The 20,027-nt window shown below is 34.4% G+C and overlaps 1 protein-coding gene across 1 annotated transcript in view; it reads left to right on the top strand.

Moving 5' to 3' along the window:
- Positions 1–20,027, top strand: part of LRP1B (LDL receptor related protein 1B) — a 1,839,752-nt gene that overhangs the window by 1,271,865 nt on the left and 547,860 nt on the right. The window contains exons 30-31 of the mRNA XM_045868938.3: positions 5,980–6,154; positions 6,960–7,054. Coding sequence (XP_045724894.2) covers positions 5,980–6,154; positions 6,960–7,054 — 270 coding nt within the window. The remainder of the gene's footprint in view (positions 1–5,979; positions 6,155–6,959; positions 7,055–20,027) is intronic.

The raw sequence follows: 20,027 nt of genomic DNA, 5'->3' as shown, positions 1-20,027 counted from the left end.
AACAATTACCAACTCCTGGTAATTCTACTTCCCAAGTGTCCACCATTCTACTTCCTTTGTCTATGAATTTAAGTACTCTAGGTGCCTCTTATAAGTGTAATCACACAGTATTTGTCTATTTGTGAAGGGCTTATTTGACACAGCATGATGTCTTCAAGGTTCATCCATATTGTAGCAAGTGTCAGAATTTTATATATATATATATATATATATATATATATATATATATATATATATATATATATATATATAATTTCTCCACATCCTTGTCAACACTTGGGTTTTGTTGTTATGGTAGTGGTGGTTGTTATTGTTGTTCTTACAGTAGCCATCCTAATGGGTATGATGTGGTCTCTAACTGTGATTTTGATTTGTGTTTCCCCTATGATCAGTGATGTTGAACATCCTTTCATGTTCTTGTTGGCCGTTTCTGTACCTGCTTTGGAGAAATGTCTATTCCATCCCTTTGCCTGTTTTTGAGGAAAACTATTTTTGCTGTTGTTGAGATATAGATATAAAGGTAATTTTGTTGAGCACAAATTTTAAGTTGAGTTATTTTCTCTCAACCCTTTGCAGATATTAATCTACCATCTTCTACATTCTTTATAGCTATTAAGAATCTCTGTGTTTATCTAACTAGATGCTTTTAACATTCTTTGTCTTCATGACAACGTTTTTATTTAGCCACCAAGAGTCTGTTGTGTCTCCTATGGGATCATGTCTTGCATCAGCCAAGGGAGGAAAAAACCCTCAAATATTATCTCTCACCATTTTCTCTAACCTAGTGTATTTCCTCCTTTGGAAACTTTGACTGGATTTGCTAGACTACTCATTCTCCAACTCATTTAATCTTTTTGCTTCTCTGTGTTGGCCCTGGCTAACTCCTACAATTTGTCTTGTAGTTTACTGGCTGAATTGTGTCTAAGCTGCTGGTTAATCCATTTAATACATTGCTTCTTTTTTAATATTGTTTAAAAAATATTTACAAGTGATTTTTGGTTCTCATTTATGTCTTCCAAGAGTATTTTTTTTCAATAAATTATTGGCAGGGCACCTGGGTGGCTCAGTTGATTGGGCACTTGGCTCTTGATTACTGCTCGGGTCATGATCTTATGGGTATGGGATCAAGCCCTTTATCAAGCTCTGCACTCAGTAGGGAGTCTGCTTGAGATTCTCTCTCTCCCTCTACCCCTCCCGCACCCACATTCTCTCTCTCTAAAATAAATAATCTTTAAAAATAAATAAATAAATTATTGGCTTTGCTTATTATTTCAAAGTATATGCTTTCCTTTAAAATATTCCACTCACTTTTCTTTATCTTGCACAATAATTTAAAAACATGTAGGCTTTGGAGGCTTAAATCTGTTGTTGATTTTTCTCTTAACTCTTGCTCTCATGTTTCATTTCTTTTTGTGTTTTATTTTTTTGTTCTGATCTACTATGAGAATGAACATAATCTAGGGAAATTGTGAGGGCCTGGGTTGAAGAATTTTTTTTCTTCCATAGAGGATTTGAATTTGCTTCTGCTAGAGGGAAAAGGAGTCACTGTAAACTGGAAATCACTTGAATTTCATTATCCCCTACCCAACCAGTGGATATCCCATTTATAAACTAGTGATCTCTTGCTCCAGTATAGACCTATGCTTAAAGTTTTTGTTTGTTTGTGTTTGGTTTGGGCTTGGTTTGGTTTTGTTGTGTTTTGTTTTCTGTACCAGAGAAAGAACAGAGAAAATAAGTTTTGTTTTTATTTTTAAATTATTCTCCTTTTTAAGCAGGCAAGGAGAATTTTTTTTTTCCCATTCACCTGTCAGTGATGATGTATACCCTTCTAATACACCTGGTATTATTCTTGTTTAGCTCTCCTAGTATTTGTGCATTTAAAGACCGAACCCACTTGCACTAACAACTAATATTCCATATATCTCTAGATTATCACTTGATTTGATTTCTCAGGTTTTTGTCCCTATGGCTGCACCAGACTCTGTATTCTCATTTGCCTTCCTTTATGGTTTTAGCTAACAAACAAGTCTATCTTAGCATGTAGAGACTTTCCTCTCTTGTGATCTTGATAAATCATTGAAAAGTTATAATTTATCATTTTTCAGAAAATATTATTGCAATGAAGGGCTTTTCAAAATATCTAAGCTGTTTTAGCTCAAGAGGTAAGGGTCCCTCAATATAGAAAATTGAACCCTTTGAGAAATTTGCTCAGAAGTCTTTGACTTCCTTGAAAACAGGGGTTGAGTTAGAATTTATGATTTCAATGTTTTTATCAAGGAAAGAAAAATTTCACTAAACATATGGCAGTTGTTTTTTTTTAAGATTTTATTCATTTATTTGAGAGAGAGAATGAGATAGAGAGAGAGAGCATGAGAGGGGGGAGGGTCAGAGGGAGAAGCAGACTCCCTGCTGAGCAGGGAGCCTGATGCGGGACTTGATCCCGGGACTCCAGGATCATGACCTGAGCTGAAGGCAGTCGCTTAACCAACTGAGCCACCCAGGCGCCCCATATGGCAGTTTTTATCCCTCCCCACCCTTATGGTGAATTTACCAGGTGAGTCTAAAAACAAAAACAAAAACAAAAAAAAAACAAAACGATGTAAGTATTAAGAATGGTCAAAAAAGACAAAAGTTTTATTTTAGACTTAAAGTTGATAATTAAAAAATCGAATCTAGTGGGTAGAAAAAAGGTAAGGATAAGAGCATGAGAATTAATATTGGGTGAGTATGTATTTAGATATGTATTTACTCTTGAGAATGAACTTGAGGACCTTATCTGATAATTCTAACTCAGCTCAGATAGCCTTAAAATTATAGATTGTGCATGTCATGAATTTTTTCATCAATTCATTAAAAATATTTATGTTGGAAGCAGTGTTGTATACATTTGGGAAGGGAGGTATAAAGATATATTAGCAAGGAGCCTACCCTCAAGAAGTATATGTGAGAGTAGTAATATGTCAGCAAATAACTATCACGTTAAGTACAAAGAACTGACCAGATACAGTCCTGTTAGAGACAAACTTTCTGGCTGGAATATATAAGAGAATTAATTAGGTTTTTGTTGTTTGAAGGGTGATGTTGCCAATCAGCTTGCTTATTTTTGTGTGAGATTCAGGTAAGTGGAAATGTGATAAGGTTTGGAGGTACACGTAATTCCCTATAGGTTACAAAGGTCAGGACAAGTCTGGAGATCTGAAAACATTAGTCAGTATGACTTAAAAGTGTGAGGTAACTGGTTAAAAATAGTGAGAAATAAAGTTGGAAAGGTAGTTATATTCAGATTATATAGAAAGCCAGGCTAAGGAATTTAGACATCACTTTCTGAGTGCTTGGAAGCTATTAAATATCTTTGGGACAAACAAAGGTCATGATGCAGAGCTCTCTAGTCAGAAAAATAAGCTGGCAGCAACTAAATCATTTGGTTGGATGAGGAAAAAGACTGGATGCTATTGCAGTGTTAAAGACAGAAATAGATTGGAAAGAGCATGAACCATAGAATTGACAAGGACTAAATAGGTATTAATAGCTTACATTTGGCTATGCTTCCCAATTTAGGAGTGCAATGTATTCTCTAGACCATGTGATTAGGAGTCAATCAGAAATAAATGAAAGGATTTTGAGCAGCAGAAACAGCCAAAAGCAAAAACCAAAACCTTTGGATAACATGTATTTTCGAGGAAATAAAAGCACACTGTGTTATTTTTGCCAATACCAAGCAATCCAGGGTAAAAATGCAGAAAGCGTTAAGTCCTTGGGTTGGCAAAATACCCCTCAACCCTGCATTAAAGTGCTTAAATACACATCATCTAATGTAATATTCACAGCAATCCTATGTATTATCTGTAATTAGCCTCATTTTCCTGATAAGAATAGAGGCTGAAATTTAAGTGACTTGATTAAAGACAAAAAATAGGCACCCAACCTAGACCATGAAGCCAGAACTTCTCATTATAAATGCAAGACTGTCTCGAAGCAACCCAATTATGTCCAGAGGGTAAAGGAACAGAAGGAGTAAATATCGTGGGTGAGGCAAATAAATAAATCTCAGACATGGCAGGTTTAGCTTTACAGAGGTGTTGTATTACTTTTTCTCAAGAAAAGGGATCTGGATGAGGATAACTGAAAATAAAAAGAAATTTTGAGAATTGGGTTGAGAAATAAAGTTCACATTTAAGATTCACCAACTTACCAGTAAATTAATGATGAAAGGTAAATTGCAGAGGAGAAGATGTTGTTAGGAAGAGAATAGAAACATGGAGAATATCTCCTAAGAGTGCTGTGACTAAAAGTTACTTAGAAATAATAAGAGGATTTTTGAGCAGAAAATAGGCTATGTCAAGATTGGAGGACAGAAACGTGTGATAGATCCCACCATGCCAACATTACTGTTACAAGCGACCCAGAACTGCCAGGTCTCTTTGTCTTATTCTAGTCTTTTAAATTTTGAAATAATTAGCAAATTTTACACATCTGGTATTTTCACTTTCACATGAAAATCTAGCTTTGTGGCATCTTTTAAAAATGATAAAAATGGAAGACATAGCCATTTGAAGAGCTAAGCAACAGCTGCTCTGTGATTCTGGAAGCATGTCGGTTGGAACCACTGCTTTGGAGCAGGGCCTCGGAGCTAGTTAGAACTTCCAGAATGAGGGGTAGACGAACCATGAGAGACGATAGACTCTGAAAAACAAACTGAGGGTTCTAGAGGGGAGGGGGGTGGGAGGATGGGTTAGCCTGGTGGTGGGTATTGAGGAGGGCACATTCTGCATGGAGCACTGGGTGTTGTGCACAAACAATGAATCATGGAACACTTCATCTAAAACTAATGATGTAATGTATGGGGATTAACATAAGAATAAAAAAAAAAGACAATAAATCATTGCTAGATAAATGAGCAAAAAAAAAACAAAACAAAAACAAAAACAAAACAAAAAAAACAAAAAAAAAAAAACAAAAAAAGAACTTCCAGAATGTCAGGCCCCTCCTCAGAATGACTGAATCAGAGTCTTCCTTTTTTACAATCTCCAGAGGTCTTGGAAGTTTGAGTAACACCGGTCTAAAGAGCTCTAGAGATTCAGTATGCTTGCAAGTAACAAAATTTTGTAAAATAAAGACAAAACCAAATTAGACTATTCAAGTGCCACGGATTGGGGACCACACTGGCCTACTTTATAGGTTAATATCTTAAAAAGATTTTCCAGTAAATATGCTAAAAAGATTTTATAGGATCCATCATTTTAAATACTTGATTTTAATTTGTTTCTTTAATTAAAATGTACAATTGCATTTAAGCCTAAATTCTATCATTTTTTTTAAAGATGCCTAATTAAATAATCAAGGAATAACAACCCAAATATTCATATTGGCTGTAATGAATCGAAACTTAATTAGATTTCAGTAATTTCTGTAGAATCCACGTTGGAGGAATATTAAAAGGATTTTGTTTCTTTGCTCATATCTCAGTCAATTTCTGTTAATTATCTATTTTGAAAGATGTTCAACTCTGGTGATTTTTTTAGGAAAGTTTAATCGTTTTATTTAATTTCAGGAACAAATTGGCACTTTAAAACACAAAATAGCCCATTTGTTGACGGCCCACAAGTACTTTTTCCTAACTAGAAAGATGTGCTACCAACTGGAGAAGCTTTTACTCTAATTTGAATTTTGGTCACCTTGGCCCATAAGACTGCTGCCTGTGTCTGCTGCTAAGTGTTTACTAGTGAATCATTGAGTGTTAGTGTAATTTCAACGCTAATTGTTGCTTCAGTTTTTCAAATGGCTCAGCAGTAAGACATTAATGATTATTCATGCCTTAAGAAGGGCTGATAAGGGAATGAGATTACAATCTTGTACAATTTTAGCTAACAAATTGAAGGGTAAATTAAATTTTCCCTGAGACAGAAAATAACTTACTTGGAAAGTCAAAAAGAATGAGAAATTTCATTCACTTTTAATTGTCTCTTTCCTTTTTTACAGATATTCAGAGTATCAGAGGGCTAGCAGTGGATTGGGTCTCACGTAATTTATATTGGGTTAGCTCCGAATTTGATGAAACACAAATTAATGTGGCACGACTAGATGGCTCTTTGAAAACCTCAATTATCCACGGAATCGATAAGCCACAGTGTCTTGCAGCTCACCCAGTCAGGGGGTAAAGTATGATTATTTTTTGTAGAGTTTTTAAAAAATCTCACACATTTTTGCCCTGATTTTATATAAAAACTTTGTTTAATTCAGAGTAATTTCTGTAGTCAAAAAAAGTGAATATGGAAATTGTAAAAGAGATCCCTGGTTAGAGATTTCTGTTATCTACATAAAACCAGATTTTTATACATTATTGCAAGAGTTTATTAATTTGTTTCTAAGGAGTAGCAGTTCAGAATAAAAAAGAAGAAAAAAAGTAGATGCAGGGAAAAGTGATTTTATTTCAAACACCAGTTGTTAATAACATATTTACCGTGTGCTGATGTTATTGTCACTGCTTAGTAGATCAGATTTCTCCCACCTTCTGACTAATCATCATGTACCATGTAGAGAGCTTGTGTAGGGTTAAAATACTTTCTCCCCAGTGCTTTCAATGGGAATGGCTGAAATGACTTTGTTTTCTTCTTTGGTATCTGGTTTCTCTAAACCGAGAGGATTCAATCTGGTTGAATTACTTTAAATGGAAATAATTTACTATAGTCATAGGTAAATATTTCAGTTGTGAATGTAGGAGGAAAAAGGAAGTGAGATGATTGTCCTTCAATGACAGGAAAAAGCAAGAGTGGTGCTTTCTTCTCAGGTAAACATGTACATTACCGTCAGCAAGTGTCTCAACAATCCGGGCTCTTCTTAAAAAGAATTAATCTTAAACCAAGAATTTACTTTGACATTAACTTTATTCCTCAGTGTATGTTTCTAGTTAACAAGTAGGTCTATCTCTAATATTTTTAATCCATATCTCTTAAATTAAGGAAACTCTACTGGACAGATGGAAACACAATTAACATGGCAAACATGGATGGCAGTAACAGCAAGATTCTTTTTCAGAATCAAAAGGAGCCAGTTGGTAAGTTTTTTTTTTTTGCTTTTTTAATAATCACTGCAGTTTTTAATATGACAAACCTATACAATGTATCTTTGATCTAGAACCTAAAAGAAAGTATTACAGATTAGCAATATAAATTCAATCAGGAATTCCTCAATTTCATTGAATCCATTGGGTCTATGTTGTTAAGTAAGGAGGAAACTTTGTGGACAAGAAGATAAATTCTTTTGATATGAGAACTTTTATAAGTATCTTTAGTACTGAAGTCACTTAAAACTTGATGTAATTAATAAATCTCTTACTTTAAGTGGTGAATACCTGATACATTGTTACAGTGGCAATACAATGTACTAAGACTTCCCCTGATCATTGTTGTGTTATTATTAATAGTTATAATGATTTAAGCATTTAGTATTTAGTTTTCAGCAGTTTTTATTCACTATGCAGTAGGTTTATTTGGTTTGTTATTCTACCCTTGGTAACCATTATAAATCATTAGCTAAAACTCCATCGTGCTAAAAGAAAGCTCTGATGTATATATATAAAACATTTTTTTAAATTTTAACTACAAAAATTCTTTTAGAAGTTAATATGTTATATATGTTTGCACAGATATCTTTACATTATTATATTACCTATATATATTTCTTCAAATTCTAATCACTCTTCCCTATTTTCTTATATTTCTTTAAGAGGCAGGAATAATCACACTGTCTTTTTGTCATCTCACGTATCTTTAAAAAAAAATCCAATAACGAACCTAGATTTTGATAAATATTAAATGCAAATGGTGGAATATACAAAAGAAAATCATAATTTTGCTTTGAATTGAACACAATATATTTTTAAGTCTGGGGGTAAAATCAATTCACCATGAAGCTTTTCAGCAATTATTTTCAGATGTGGTAGTATCCTTATTTGAAGTAGCTCATTTTTACTAGTGATGATTTAGTAAAGGTGTCCTATCACCAAGATTTACAATAAATAATTCTTTTCTTGTAGTCTATAGAATAAACCTCTGATAGAAAATGATAATATTAACAACCTTTTCTTTGGACTGGCTGTTCTAAGATCTGATACACAATTGGAATTCAAGGTAGTGTTAGAAATTAAAGGCAAATTGAAATGCTAATACTTCTGTGTGGAAAATGATAGGACAAAAGAAACAAGGGCCTTAACAAGATTAGGACCCATACAAAAGACTCAATTTGGACTCAAGCAATTCAGTGTGTGCTTATCTAGAATTGTTCAGAGTATTTAATATGGAAAAGTGAATATTATGAAAATAGTATAAGCAAATAAAGTCCTTATACTGTAATGTGAGAGCCACAGGTTACACCAAAATGTTAATTTATATGCTTGTTTCTATAATGGGAAAACCTTATCTCCGTTAATACTAAATATCCATTCCCCTACTCAAAATAAATTTAAAAAAATCTAACAGCTTATATAAAGAACATTTATAAGAAAAATAGTGTTAATGTTTACACTTTGTAGTTGGGCCCTCAAGGTGATGTGCACCAAGTGATATTTTTAACTGTATATGGATGAGGATTCAATATTCAATAACGAATAGTAGATGTCTATATAATGTCAGTTATTGTTATATTTGGAAATCACTTTAAAATCAATTCAAAATGATACTTTTTAATTTTAATTTGTGCAAGATATACCATTTTAACCAAAATAACCCAGAACCTCATTGAAAACTATGCCTTAAATCGGCATTAATGAATATGGCTTGCAAGTCATTCATTCATTCAATAAACAGATTTTTAATGAGTATCACATTTTGTACTAGGCCTAGGCCTATTGATAAAAATCTGACACTGCCCTTAAGGGACACAAGAACCTAAATCATTTTAGATTCCATTAAGTAAATTTAACTCAGTGACCTTCAGCAATTTAGTGTTATCTTGGTAGTACTTGCTTTCCTCATCTGTAAAATCAAGACAAAATGTCTATTTTATAAAGTTCCCATAAGGATTGAATGAGAAAGATTTATTAAAGGAACATCTGGCCTCTAATAATGGAAACTGTCAGGAGTAATAATACAAGGTATATTGGGTCTAATAGACTGGAATTTGAATGATTTGATTGTCTGCAGTAGGGAGTATAAATGAGTTCAGTGAAGAATAAACATACAATAGAATCCTTAGAAATCTTGCAGAGGAGGGCGCCTGGGTGGCTCAGTTGTTAAGCAACTGCCTTCGGCTCAGGTCATGGTCCCAGGGTCCTGGGATCGAGTCCCATATCGGGCTCTCTGCTCCGCGGGAAGCCTGCTTCTCCCTCTCCCACTCCCGCCGCTTGTGTTCCCTCTCTCTCTGTGTCTCTCTCTGTCAAATAGATAAATAAAACATTTAAAGAAAAAAAAAAGAAAGAAATCTTGCAGAGGAATATATGTACCAAGTGAGCCTCTGAGATGAACAAATTTTTATGCAAATGTGAGGATTTAACTTTACACTGTTTTGCTGCTAATGCTAAGAGGTAAACAAGTTTGAAGTAGCTAGGTTCTACTCTCAGATCTTCCCAAAATAGGCCCTGTGTTACTTACAAGTTCCTTCTGTAACTTTCTACTATTTAGCTAACTAGTCATGTTAACCAGGTGCTAAAATTGATGGTCTCTGCAATGCTGAATAGGAGACTGTGTTGTCCATATATAAATGTAACAAATCATTTTCCCTTTTTATTTTTCTGGATATCCTGATGTTCTGTGGCAAATCCTCACCCCAATGCATTCTACCACACTTCTGCCCACAGATATCTTTATTTTTGATGTACAGAGGAAGCAAGTGAGCAGGTGAAGTCCTGCCTCTCTCCTCCTTCACTTCCCTACAATAAGCAATATTTCTATTTTGGTAGGTCATTAACATATCTGTTAACATTTGCCAACTGTAACTGCCCACTCCAAATTAAGTGAATTAAATTGTTCAAGGTGTAAGTTTCAAGAGGAAGAATGAACTTCAGGAACCTAGAACTAAGGACAACTTAGTAATTTTCACATTCACACAAAACATTCCTCTTCTGTGTTTGAGGGACAATATGGTTGGGGAAAAAGTTGTTTTAGGAACCAAACAAACAGGGATTTGAATCTCTGCTTTGATACTTATATTAATTCTGTGACTTTAAACATTCTTCTTTCCTTTTCAAAGGCTCAGTTTTATTATCTATAAGATAAAGATAATAACGTCTACCTTTTGGAGCTACTTTTAGAATTAAAGACACATATGCAATGTCTTATGTCCCAGGAACTCCATACTTATATACTCTGAAGAATATATACTCTAATATATATATATTAGAATATATACACTCTCAAGAATATAGCCTTGACACAAGTACAAGGATATTCAATGTATCACTGTTTATAATAATAAAAAATTTAGAAAGAACCTAAATCTTCATCAAAAGAGGAATGAGTAAATACATACAGCATGTCTATGTGCTGAAATACAAGTATGTTTATGTATCTATGTATACAAAAAGACATAAATAGATCTCAGAAGCATTGAGTGAGAAAAGTCATTAGCAGAGTGGTATTATGATAGGATACCACTTATGTAAGTTCAAAATGAAACATACAACATTAATATGTATTGCTCCAGGATGAATATATTTATAAAATAAATGGAAAAAGGTAAACTGGAAATATGCATACCAATTTTATAATAGCAGTTCTCTTTGGGAAGGAACAATAATGGCATTCACAAGAAAATTTCATCTTTACCAAAAGGGACATTACTGTATTAGTAAAATTTATTTCATATTTCATAAAAAGACTCAAATTAGATATAGTAAAATATTAATATTGTTCAGTTCTGGGTAGTGAATATATGAGTGTTTATTAATTTCTTCTCTTCTCTATGTTAAATACTGGGTTTTCAAAATATCCCTAAAACAACCTGCTGTTTAGACAAAGCTGAGTTTTTTACTTCCCACACTGAGAAAGAACTTTAAGTCATCAATGTTTTCGCAGTGTCTCAGAGAAGAAAAAGCAACACTGAAATAGTAATTGAGATTTGGGAATCTGGTGTAGGGTAGGTGTTTCAATTGGAGGCGTGGTTAGGATCATTATATAATTCTGGATTAGTAGATACAGATAGATTTTGAGGGAACATGGGTCAAAGAGTCCTGATGTATAAAGTGTCATTTGTTTCTTTTTTGCTGAAGAGTTGATGGGCTATCCAGGAAGTTTCTGAAATTTGCAATAATATTATCTTCAACCCAATTTACTAGACAGAAGTTTCTTAGAATAGCAAGTTATGACATTAGAGACAGTGGATAGTAAAGCCACATTAATGTAGACAATCAGGTGTGTTTTGGGTTTTCTCATCTATAAAATTAAGCCTTTGTTTCATAGATTCTTTTTGGCTTTTCTTTTTACTCATTTAAAATATAATAAAAGCATCATTTGTGAAGAATTGTGTTCACTAATGTATTCTTCACTAGCTGATTCTAAAAAATGAATCTACAATAGGAGATGGGAGACAGTTGTGTGTCTTTCAGGATTTCATGAGAAACAGAACCAGTAGTGTGTATGAATAGATAGAGAGAGAGGGAGAGAGAGAGAGAGAGATGTGTAGTCATATAGATACAGATATATAAAGAGATTTATTACAAGGGTTTGTGGAATGAGATTGTGGGGGCTGGCTAGGCAAATCTGAAATCCTCTGGCAGGATAGAAAGTCTCAGGCAGCAGCTTAAACTGTAGACCTTGGCTACAATTTCTTCTTCCTCATAGAAACCTTAGTTCTAGTCTTATGGCCTTTCAACTAACTGGATCAAACCCACCTAGATTTTTTAGCACAATATCCTTAACTTAAAGTCAACTGATTGCAAATAGTCACCACATCTACAAAATACCATCACAGCAAAATCTAGATTAGTGGGGATGATAGCCAAGCCGGGTTGATACATTAAATGAACATCACAATTTCTAAACACAAACTTTCCTATATTTTACTCACTGATCTATATGCCTGCAAATATAGCAATTGTGTATATTGATCCAAATGTAAATTTCCATAAATATTTACATAAAATCTAGTAAAAGCTCTATTAAGCAGAAACAGTAAGTGAACAAAATTTAGCTATCATTAATTAGCCATGCTTTCTGAATGGAAGCTGGGCAAATGACTTTATTTTACAGAATTTAACATGTTTGATATAGATTATTATATAAAGGATGATAATATGTCCTTTTTAACCTAGGAGGAGAAAAAGAAACAATGCTTAAGAATGTTTCAGAAGTAGCCACATCTAAATTTAAAAAAAAAGAAAAGAAAAGAAAAGACAGAAAGAAAGGAAAGAAAGAAAGAAAGAAAGAAAGAAAGAAAGAAAGAAAGAAAGAAAGAAAGAAAGAAAGAAAAAGAAAGACATCTCTACAATAACCCTTCTTTCTTAAATCCAAATTCATGTATCAAGTGGCTAATGTTAATGTGTTATGCTAAGCATTATGGATGACACAAAGATGACTTTTTATGTAATACTTGCTTTGTAGCAATGACATACTAATGAGAAAGAGTCAGAAACTTGTGGTAAGGATTCACGTGTAGTTTGTATGTATGTGGGCCTCTTGAAGAAAATGGAAAAAAAATGTGTTCCTACAGAGTGCCAGTTACTGAGAAACAAGGCAAAAAGGGGAGATATGAATGCTTTCCTCATAGAGTTTACTACCTAAAAGGACTTGTAGTATGACTCAAAGTTATCCACTCCAGCCATATTTTCCTTCTTTGCTTCTCTCAACTTGTCAGACTTTTTCCCCCAACAGTGTATTTTAACAAGGTATTCCTTTTCCCAGAAATGTCTCCCATCTCAGTTGTCTGCCTATCTGCCAGATTTCAAATCAAATATTATTTCTTCAAAGAAGCTTTCCCTGACCTACCTTGACAAGGCCAAAGTCTCTTAAAATAGACACCTCTAGCACCATTTCACCTTATAGCTCCTGTCATTATTTTAGACTTCCGTTTGTTTGTTGAATATTTGAATAACTACTGCTTACCAGCTAGAAAGGAAACTACAAAGTTAGGGACCATATCTGTTTTATTTACCATTGTGTCCTTAACTCATAGCTCAGTGCTGACATATAAGTAGATCTTCAACAAATATTTGCTGAATGAGGTGACCACTGTTTCTTATCCAATAGCAACAGGATCTTACATGATTGAATAATTCCAAGATTTATTTATATATCATAGTTGAGTAAGATTACTTTGTGAAAGAAGTGCATATTAAGTGATCTGAGTGTTGTCCATGTTGCATTCCCCTTCAATTATCTGATGAGTAGGAAATATTTGTATTTATGACAAAATTTTCTCAAAGTATGAAGTGTAAGAATTCTGTCCACAGGATTGCTTATAAATCAAAGCATGGCTAACTAGAGAGGAAAAATTAGAAATATTTCATTTCCAAATTTGCTTTTTCACATGTGCCTCTTGCTCTTTCTTCTCCCTCTCCTGTCTAACCCTGTGGCCATTTAGCTTTCCTTAGCACCTCAGAGATTTCTCATAGAAAGAAAGAATTGGACAAAAATAGACTTGGTCAAGTTAGTGTAAAGATAAAATTAACTTCTTTGTACAGTAATACCTTATTCATTCTGATTATTTTTTTTTAAAGATTTTATTTATTTATTTGAGAGAGAGAATGAGATAGAGAGAGAGAGCATGAGAGGGGTGAGGATCAGAGGGAGAAGCAGACTCCCTGCCGAGCAGGGAGCCCGATGCGGGACTTGATCCCGGGACTCCAGGATCATGACCTGAGCCGAAGGCAGTCGCTTAACCAACTGAGCCACCCAGGCGCCCTCATTCTGATTGTTATTATAGTTTTTGATCTAGCCCAATAGGCTAGAGAGACTATTATTTATAAATTAACTATAAAAAATATCATTGTGAATAAGTTTACAGCAGGAAAGTCCTATCTATATTCAGTCACTTCAGATTCTTTATTTGGGAGGGATGGAGGCCAGGTAAGATGATGCGGGTTTCAAGCTATTATAGGCATTGATTAAAATAGGTTAAAGACTGGGGGCGCCTGGGTGGCTCAGTCTGTTAAGTGTCTGCCTTCGGCTCAGGTCATGATCCCAGGGTCGTGGGATCGAGCCCCGCATCGGGCTCCCTACTTAGCAGGGAGTCTGCTTGTTCCTCTCCCTCTGTCCCTGCCCATGCTCTCTCTCTCACTCACTCTCTCTCAAATAAATAAAATCTTTAAAAAAAAAAAAAAAGGTTAAAACTATGTTGCATAATAACTATTTTTTAAAAAAATTAATGTTTTCACTGTGTGCTTGAAACATTTTCTTAAAATATATTCAATAACATATTGTTTACTACTTTACACAAAATCTGAAGCATTTCAGATTATTGTTTTCTTTTTTAAAAATATTATTTTTGCTATTGTTTACTTACTTTTTCTCCTCTGGAGAGTTTAGAGCAGTGACGCAAGTAAGTGGACTATTTTTTGTTTGTTTGTTTTATATATAAAATTGAATTGCTATTTAGTATAGCATTGTAGCTAAGGCCCTGGCTCTGGGGGTCCCAAGGGGACCAGGTTGAGCCACTCACTGCTGACAAAATCCAAAGGCAGAGAAAGGAGTGTTGGTGACATCAGCAACAAGTTTATTTCAGTGAGGCCAACACTGGGAAGGCAGTGGACTCAATGTCTCAGAGATTGCCCCCAGAATGATGAAAATACTTCCAGGTTTTTATAAGCAAAAGTGTGGGGGCAAAGGTGGTGGGTAAGTGCAGGTAGGCAGTGAAAGTCAAATGGATCATCATCATGGAGTCAATCCCGGGAGGGGTCTTTCTGGCTCAGGGCAGTCCTTATTGCTTCAGGGGGTAATTTTGGTTCCTATCAGGGAATGCTTTGCCCTCAAGGTTCCACCTGTGCCAAAAGCCAAGCTGGAAAGAAGAACCAGGCTAGAAAGTTTGAGGTCAAATGGAGGCATCCAAAGGCCTCTTTCAGCATGAAGGTTAAGTCTCATAAGGAAACATTTGATAGAGAAGAATCTTTGAATTACTCCCGAGAATTGATGGCATTGTAATCCCACTTCATAAGATTCTCTTAGAGCTATTCCCCTGAGATGAATTCTAAAATGGAATTTTCCAGTACCGTGGGTGGACACATGAATGTGTGTAAAAAATAAATACAAACCTATTTTTCTTGGTATACATGATCACCATATTCATGAAATACATATACATAGGGATATTTATTACTTTGTTATTTACTTATCGAACTGCACTGATATTTTGCACTGCAGGAAATTATTGTAATTATTTTTTCATGATGAGTCTGTCTGGGCAATCTCTGGCTTAAACTCCTGCCCACTGCATTCTCTAAACCATTTCCATGAAGAAAATTAGGTGATTAGGAAAGGAGGAGCTACCGTTCAGTTACTTTTCTCCTCGGGCATATTGGTTATCAGATTATAAATTATTTTTTCCCAGATGTAAGGAGAAAACACAATATTCTGTTTGGTGAGGCTGGGAAGTATCAACTCAAATCAATCATTATCTATCCTCCTTTATGGAACCTGTATTCTCATCATGAACCCCCACCTTTGTGTTTGCTTGTCCTTAGCCTGGGATGCGTTATACAGTAGAACCATCATCACTTTGGCAACAAAAATAACATAATTATAGTGACTACTTTTTAAGCACTTAGAATATGTCAAGCACTTGTAAAATGCTTTGCATTAATTATCTCACATTAATCATTTCTGGAAGGGTTTCTTATCCTTCTTTTATAGATACAGAAAGTGAGGCTTATTGAAAAAATTGGTTGCCTGTGATGGATAGTGGAGTGGGATTCAAATCCAGGTTTATCTGCTTCCAAAGCCATATTAAACCTTAGCCATTATGCTATGCGCAGAGAGGTTGATTTCATATAGTAATTACCTGACCTCAAGCTCAGATCAGGGAATAAAACTGGTATTCTTTCAAGCATGGAAAGTAGAGGAAAAAAATTCAGAACCTAGGTACTCCTGAGAAATGCGGGCCCAATTAGGACACAGCAGTCAGCTTTTCTAAGCAGCTAGGGAACACAAGAAGCAATTCCACCTCTGCGCCAATCGTGCCTCACTATTAATTATTTCCAAATCTTTAAATGCTACTTTTAAACAGCAATGTCACTGATATACTAAGCTTTCTAATTTGTGAAATTGTTTTTATGTTGGAATTCACTGGATTTCCCTTGCTTGTTTGTTGTTAAATCCATATGTATGACATACTTGTAATAGAAGTTCATCATAATCTTATCAAAACACCCAACTTGGCATTTTAGGACTGTGTATCACTGAAGACTAAGTAATTGGAGCTTTTAGGCAGTTTGGGCTAAATAACTTTGTTTCTGTTAAATACAAATCAACATTCCAGTTATCCATTGTTGAACTAAATATTCTCAATTAAGATTTATTGCTCAGTCTTGGATACATTAAGTGCTTAAAGCAGTTTGTGTAACAGAGGATTTTAATTTACTACTTAAAGCCATTTCCATGTAAAAAATGTTTACATATTATGAATTTTATCCCTTAAGCCTCAAATAAAGCAACTTGGCTTGTCAATCAGCATTATCCTTCATGGTTTATTCTTAAGAATCTAGTGTACTATGTATTTTATTTTCTTGATATTTTCCCTTCATTTTCAATGTAATCTCAACCAAAAGTCATTTCTTTACTCTCAACCTTCAAGTGCACCTTTTTGAAGCCTACCAAACTTTTTTTAAAATTATTATTTAATCATTCCAACCCATATGCTGTATAATGTGAATTTTGAAATCTATTCGTGGATAACATTCATAAACACTTTTTATCACATCAAAAGAATTCAAGGGACCTCACTTTTTAAACATAAGGTTAAAACAAATTTCTGTATATATTTTCTTGCTTGATATATGCAGTTATATTATTTAAATATACTTATTACTCAGCACAGTCACTTTTATTATGTATGGAATATAATCAATATATAAAGTCATGTTCCCCAAAAGAAATGTTAAGAACTTAGAGCTTACAAAAAGGCCAGAGGAATTAACAAAATTACACATTGATATACACAAAAATAATTTAAATTTATTATATTTTTTTAATCTGATCATTTGTTTACTCATTCTTTCAAATGTGATCAAGTCTAAAAAAAAAAAGTTATTAAAAAAAGGTTACGAAGTGTATAGTAGGTGCCAGAACCTGAAAATAAAACCTGGGATACATTATCAAGAAGGTCATAGTCCAGTGACATAAAAAGACAGAAATAATTACAAATCATCTGATGAAGTGTCATTCCTGAGTACTATTTCCAGACACCATAAAGGTTATATAAGTAGATACTGTGAAAAGAGAGGAGACAACCAATGTTGTGTGAGCAAGAAAAATAGAGGAAAGTGTAGTACCCAAATTGGTAATATTTGAAATTTCAACTGGATCTTGAAGGAACAATATACTTTTGTTTTTAAGGCAGGGACAGAAGAGAAGGGGCTTACCTTATTCTTAGTAGAAAGGAAAATAAGCATAAAAGGCACATTCGTGATATGTCTAGAAAACTCGGAGTTCTTCTGTGTGTCTAGGGAAAAAAATCTAACACTAGGGGATGTTTGGGATTACACTGACAGGAACTCTAATTTTAAAATATTCAAATGACACAATCCAGTGCTTTTAAAAATATTTTGTTCTATTCTACCTATCAAGCTATAAAATATAGTTTTGACGAATTATAAAACAATAGGTCTTAAACCTTTTTAAATGATCTTTTAGAACAAAACACTCCTCAAGAAAAGCCTGTCACTGAGTCTGATCTTGCCTCCAATTTTGCATGTGCTATTTTCACAAGTCACACATAATTTTTGCCCATCATCAAGATCTTGAAATATGGGATAAATTGTTTGAGATAAAATGATTAATGCGAGGGAGGATGAGGCAGATGCTGAAATCTTAGCTCCATGAGATAAGCAACAAAGAACTAATTAACTTAGTTCTGTAACTCTATTTGTTGTCAGTGACTTCTTAAAGCAGAATGAATGAAGAGGGATGATTTCAAGAAAGAATTTAGATCTGGTTAAGATAATAGTTTAGACACTTGCAGTGGAGGAAAAAAAAAAACAAAACAACCACCACGGACCCTCCCCCCACCTTTTTTTTTTCCTTTCTCTGGCTAAGGACCTGGAAATTAGATTGACAAATGACAAACTACCCAGAGAAAAACAGTTTATTAACAAGAGTAACACACACATATGTAGGGAAACTCACTGATCAGTAACTCAAAGGAGCGGTTAGAATTTCGGCTCATATAGCATCTTAAAAGAACAGAAAACTTGTAGAATAATGACAAAAGAAAATAATGACAAAACAGTAGTGACAAAACAAAGGAAAAGGGTTTTAAACTTACAAGGGAGGCAAACTATGGGAAGGGAATATCTGAGGGAAACGAATGGAAGATAAGGGTTGTGTTAGTAAGGTTTATTACGTAGATTCTTCTCTGCGCCATCCTTTGGCTGGTAAGAGTCTAGACTGGTCTCTAGTGATTAAGTGGATAGGACTGCTTTTAGCAAAAACGGAGGGCAAAGAGCTTTTATTTTTTGTCTGCTATTTCTCACTTGTCTTGAAATCAAAATAATTCTTAAGCCAAAGTGACATATTTTGGAGTGGCATATTCTGATCCCTTATGTACTCAACTTTTTCCTGAATAATATGCTTTTTTTTAATTAAAAATTTTATTGAGATAGTTTTAGATTCACACGAAGTTATAAAAAATAAGACAGAGACTTTCCATATAAACTTTACCTAATTTTCCCCCATTGGAACGTTATGTAAAACTCTAATGAAATATTACAACCCAGATCCCGACCTTCATGAAATCCATTAATATTTTTCAGATTTCATGTTTTACTTGTATTTATTTGCATCTTTAATTTTAGATCTAATTTTACCACATGCGCAGGTTCCTATATCTAACACCACAGTCAATATAATGAATACAATGAATGAAGTTCTTATGGATAAGTGGAAAAACAAAAGAATAAAAGAATAAAAAAAAGATACTGAGTAATTTCAACACCACAGTGGTCCTTCCTACTGCCCCTTTATGACCACACCTCCTCTCTCATGCCTACCACCTCCTTCCCCTTTCCTCCTCACACCATCTGTCTTCCATTTCCAATATTTTTTGTTTTTAAAATGTTATATGATGCAGTCATACACTATGTAACCTAATGTATTGGCTGTTTTCAACTCAGCTTATATCCTTGGAGAGCCATTGAAATTGAATCTATCAGTACTTTTCTTCTTTCTCTTGCTGAGCAGGAGGCCATGATATGTCAATACCACAATTTATTTAAGCATTCTCCTCTTGCAGGTTATGAGATGATTCTAATTTTTGACTACTATAAATAAAGCTGCTGTAAACATTCATGTACAAGTTTTTGTGTGAACATAAGTTTTTATTTCCCTGGAATAAATTCCCAGGAGTGCAGTTGCTGGGTCCTATGAAAACAGGATGCTTATTAGTTTTTTTTTTTTTTAAAGATTTTATTTATTTATTTGAGAGAGAGAGAATGAGAGAGAGTGAGTACATGAGAGGGGGGAGGGTCACAGGGAGAAGCAGACTCCCTGCCGAGCAGGGAGCCCGATGCGGGACTCGATCCAGGGACTCCAGGATCATGACCTGAGCCGAAGGCAGTCGCTTAACCAACTGAGCCACCCAGGCGCCCAGGATGCTTAGTTTTATAAGAAACTGCCCAGCTGTTTTCCAGAGGGGCTGTATCACTTTCGTTCCCACCAACAATGTATTAGTGATCCAGTTTTTCTCTGCATCCTTGTCAGCATTTAGTGTTGTCACTATTTTTATTTTAGGCATTCTTACAGGTGTGTAGAGATGTCATTGTCACTTTAATTTGTATTTTCTTTTCATGTTGAACATCTTTTTCACGTGCTTAATTGTCATTTGTATATCTTCTTCTGTGAGAATCTGTTCGGTTTTTTTTGCCCATTTTTTTAAATTGGATTTTTTTA

This window comes from Mirounga angustirostris, unplaced genomic scaffold (genome assembly GCF_029215605.1).
Source record: "Mirounga angustirostris isolate CCGP_5_RB_7025 unplaced genomic scaffold, mMirAng1.0.hap1 SCAF_3, whole genome shotgun sequence".
NCBI lineage: Eukaryota > Metazoa > Chordata > Mammalia > Carnivora > Phocidae > Mirounga > Mirounga angustirostris.
Note: the sequence above shows the minus strand (reverse complement) of the source record. Positions and strands in the feature narration are given on the sequence as shown.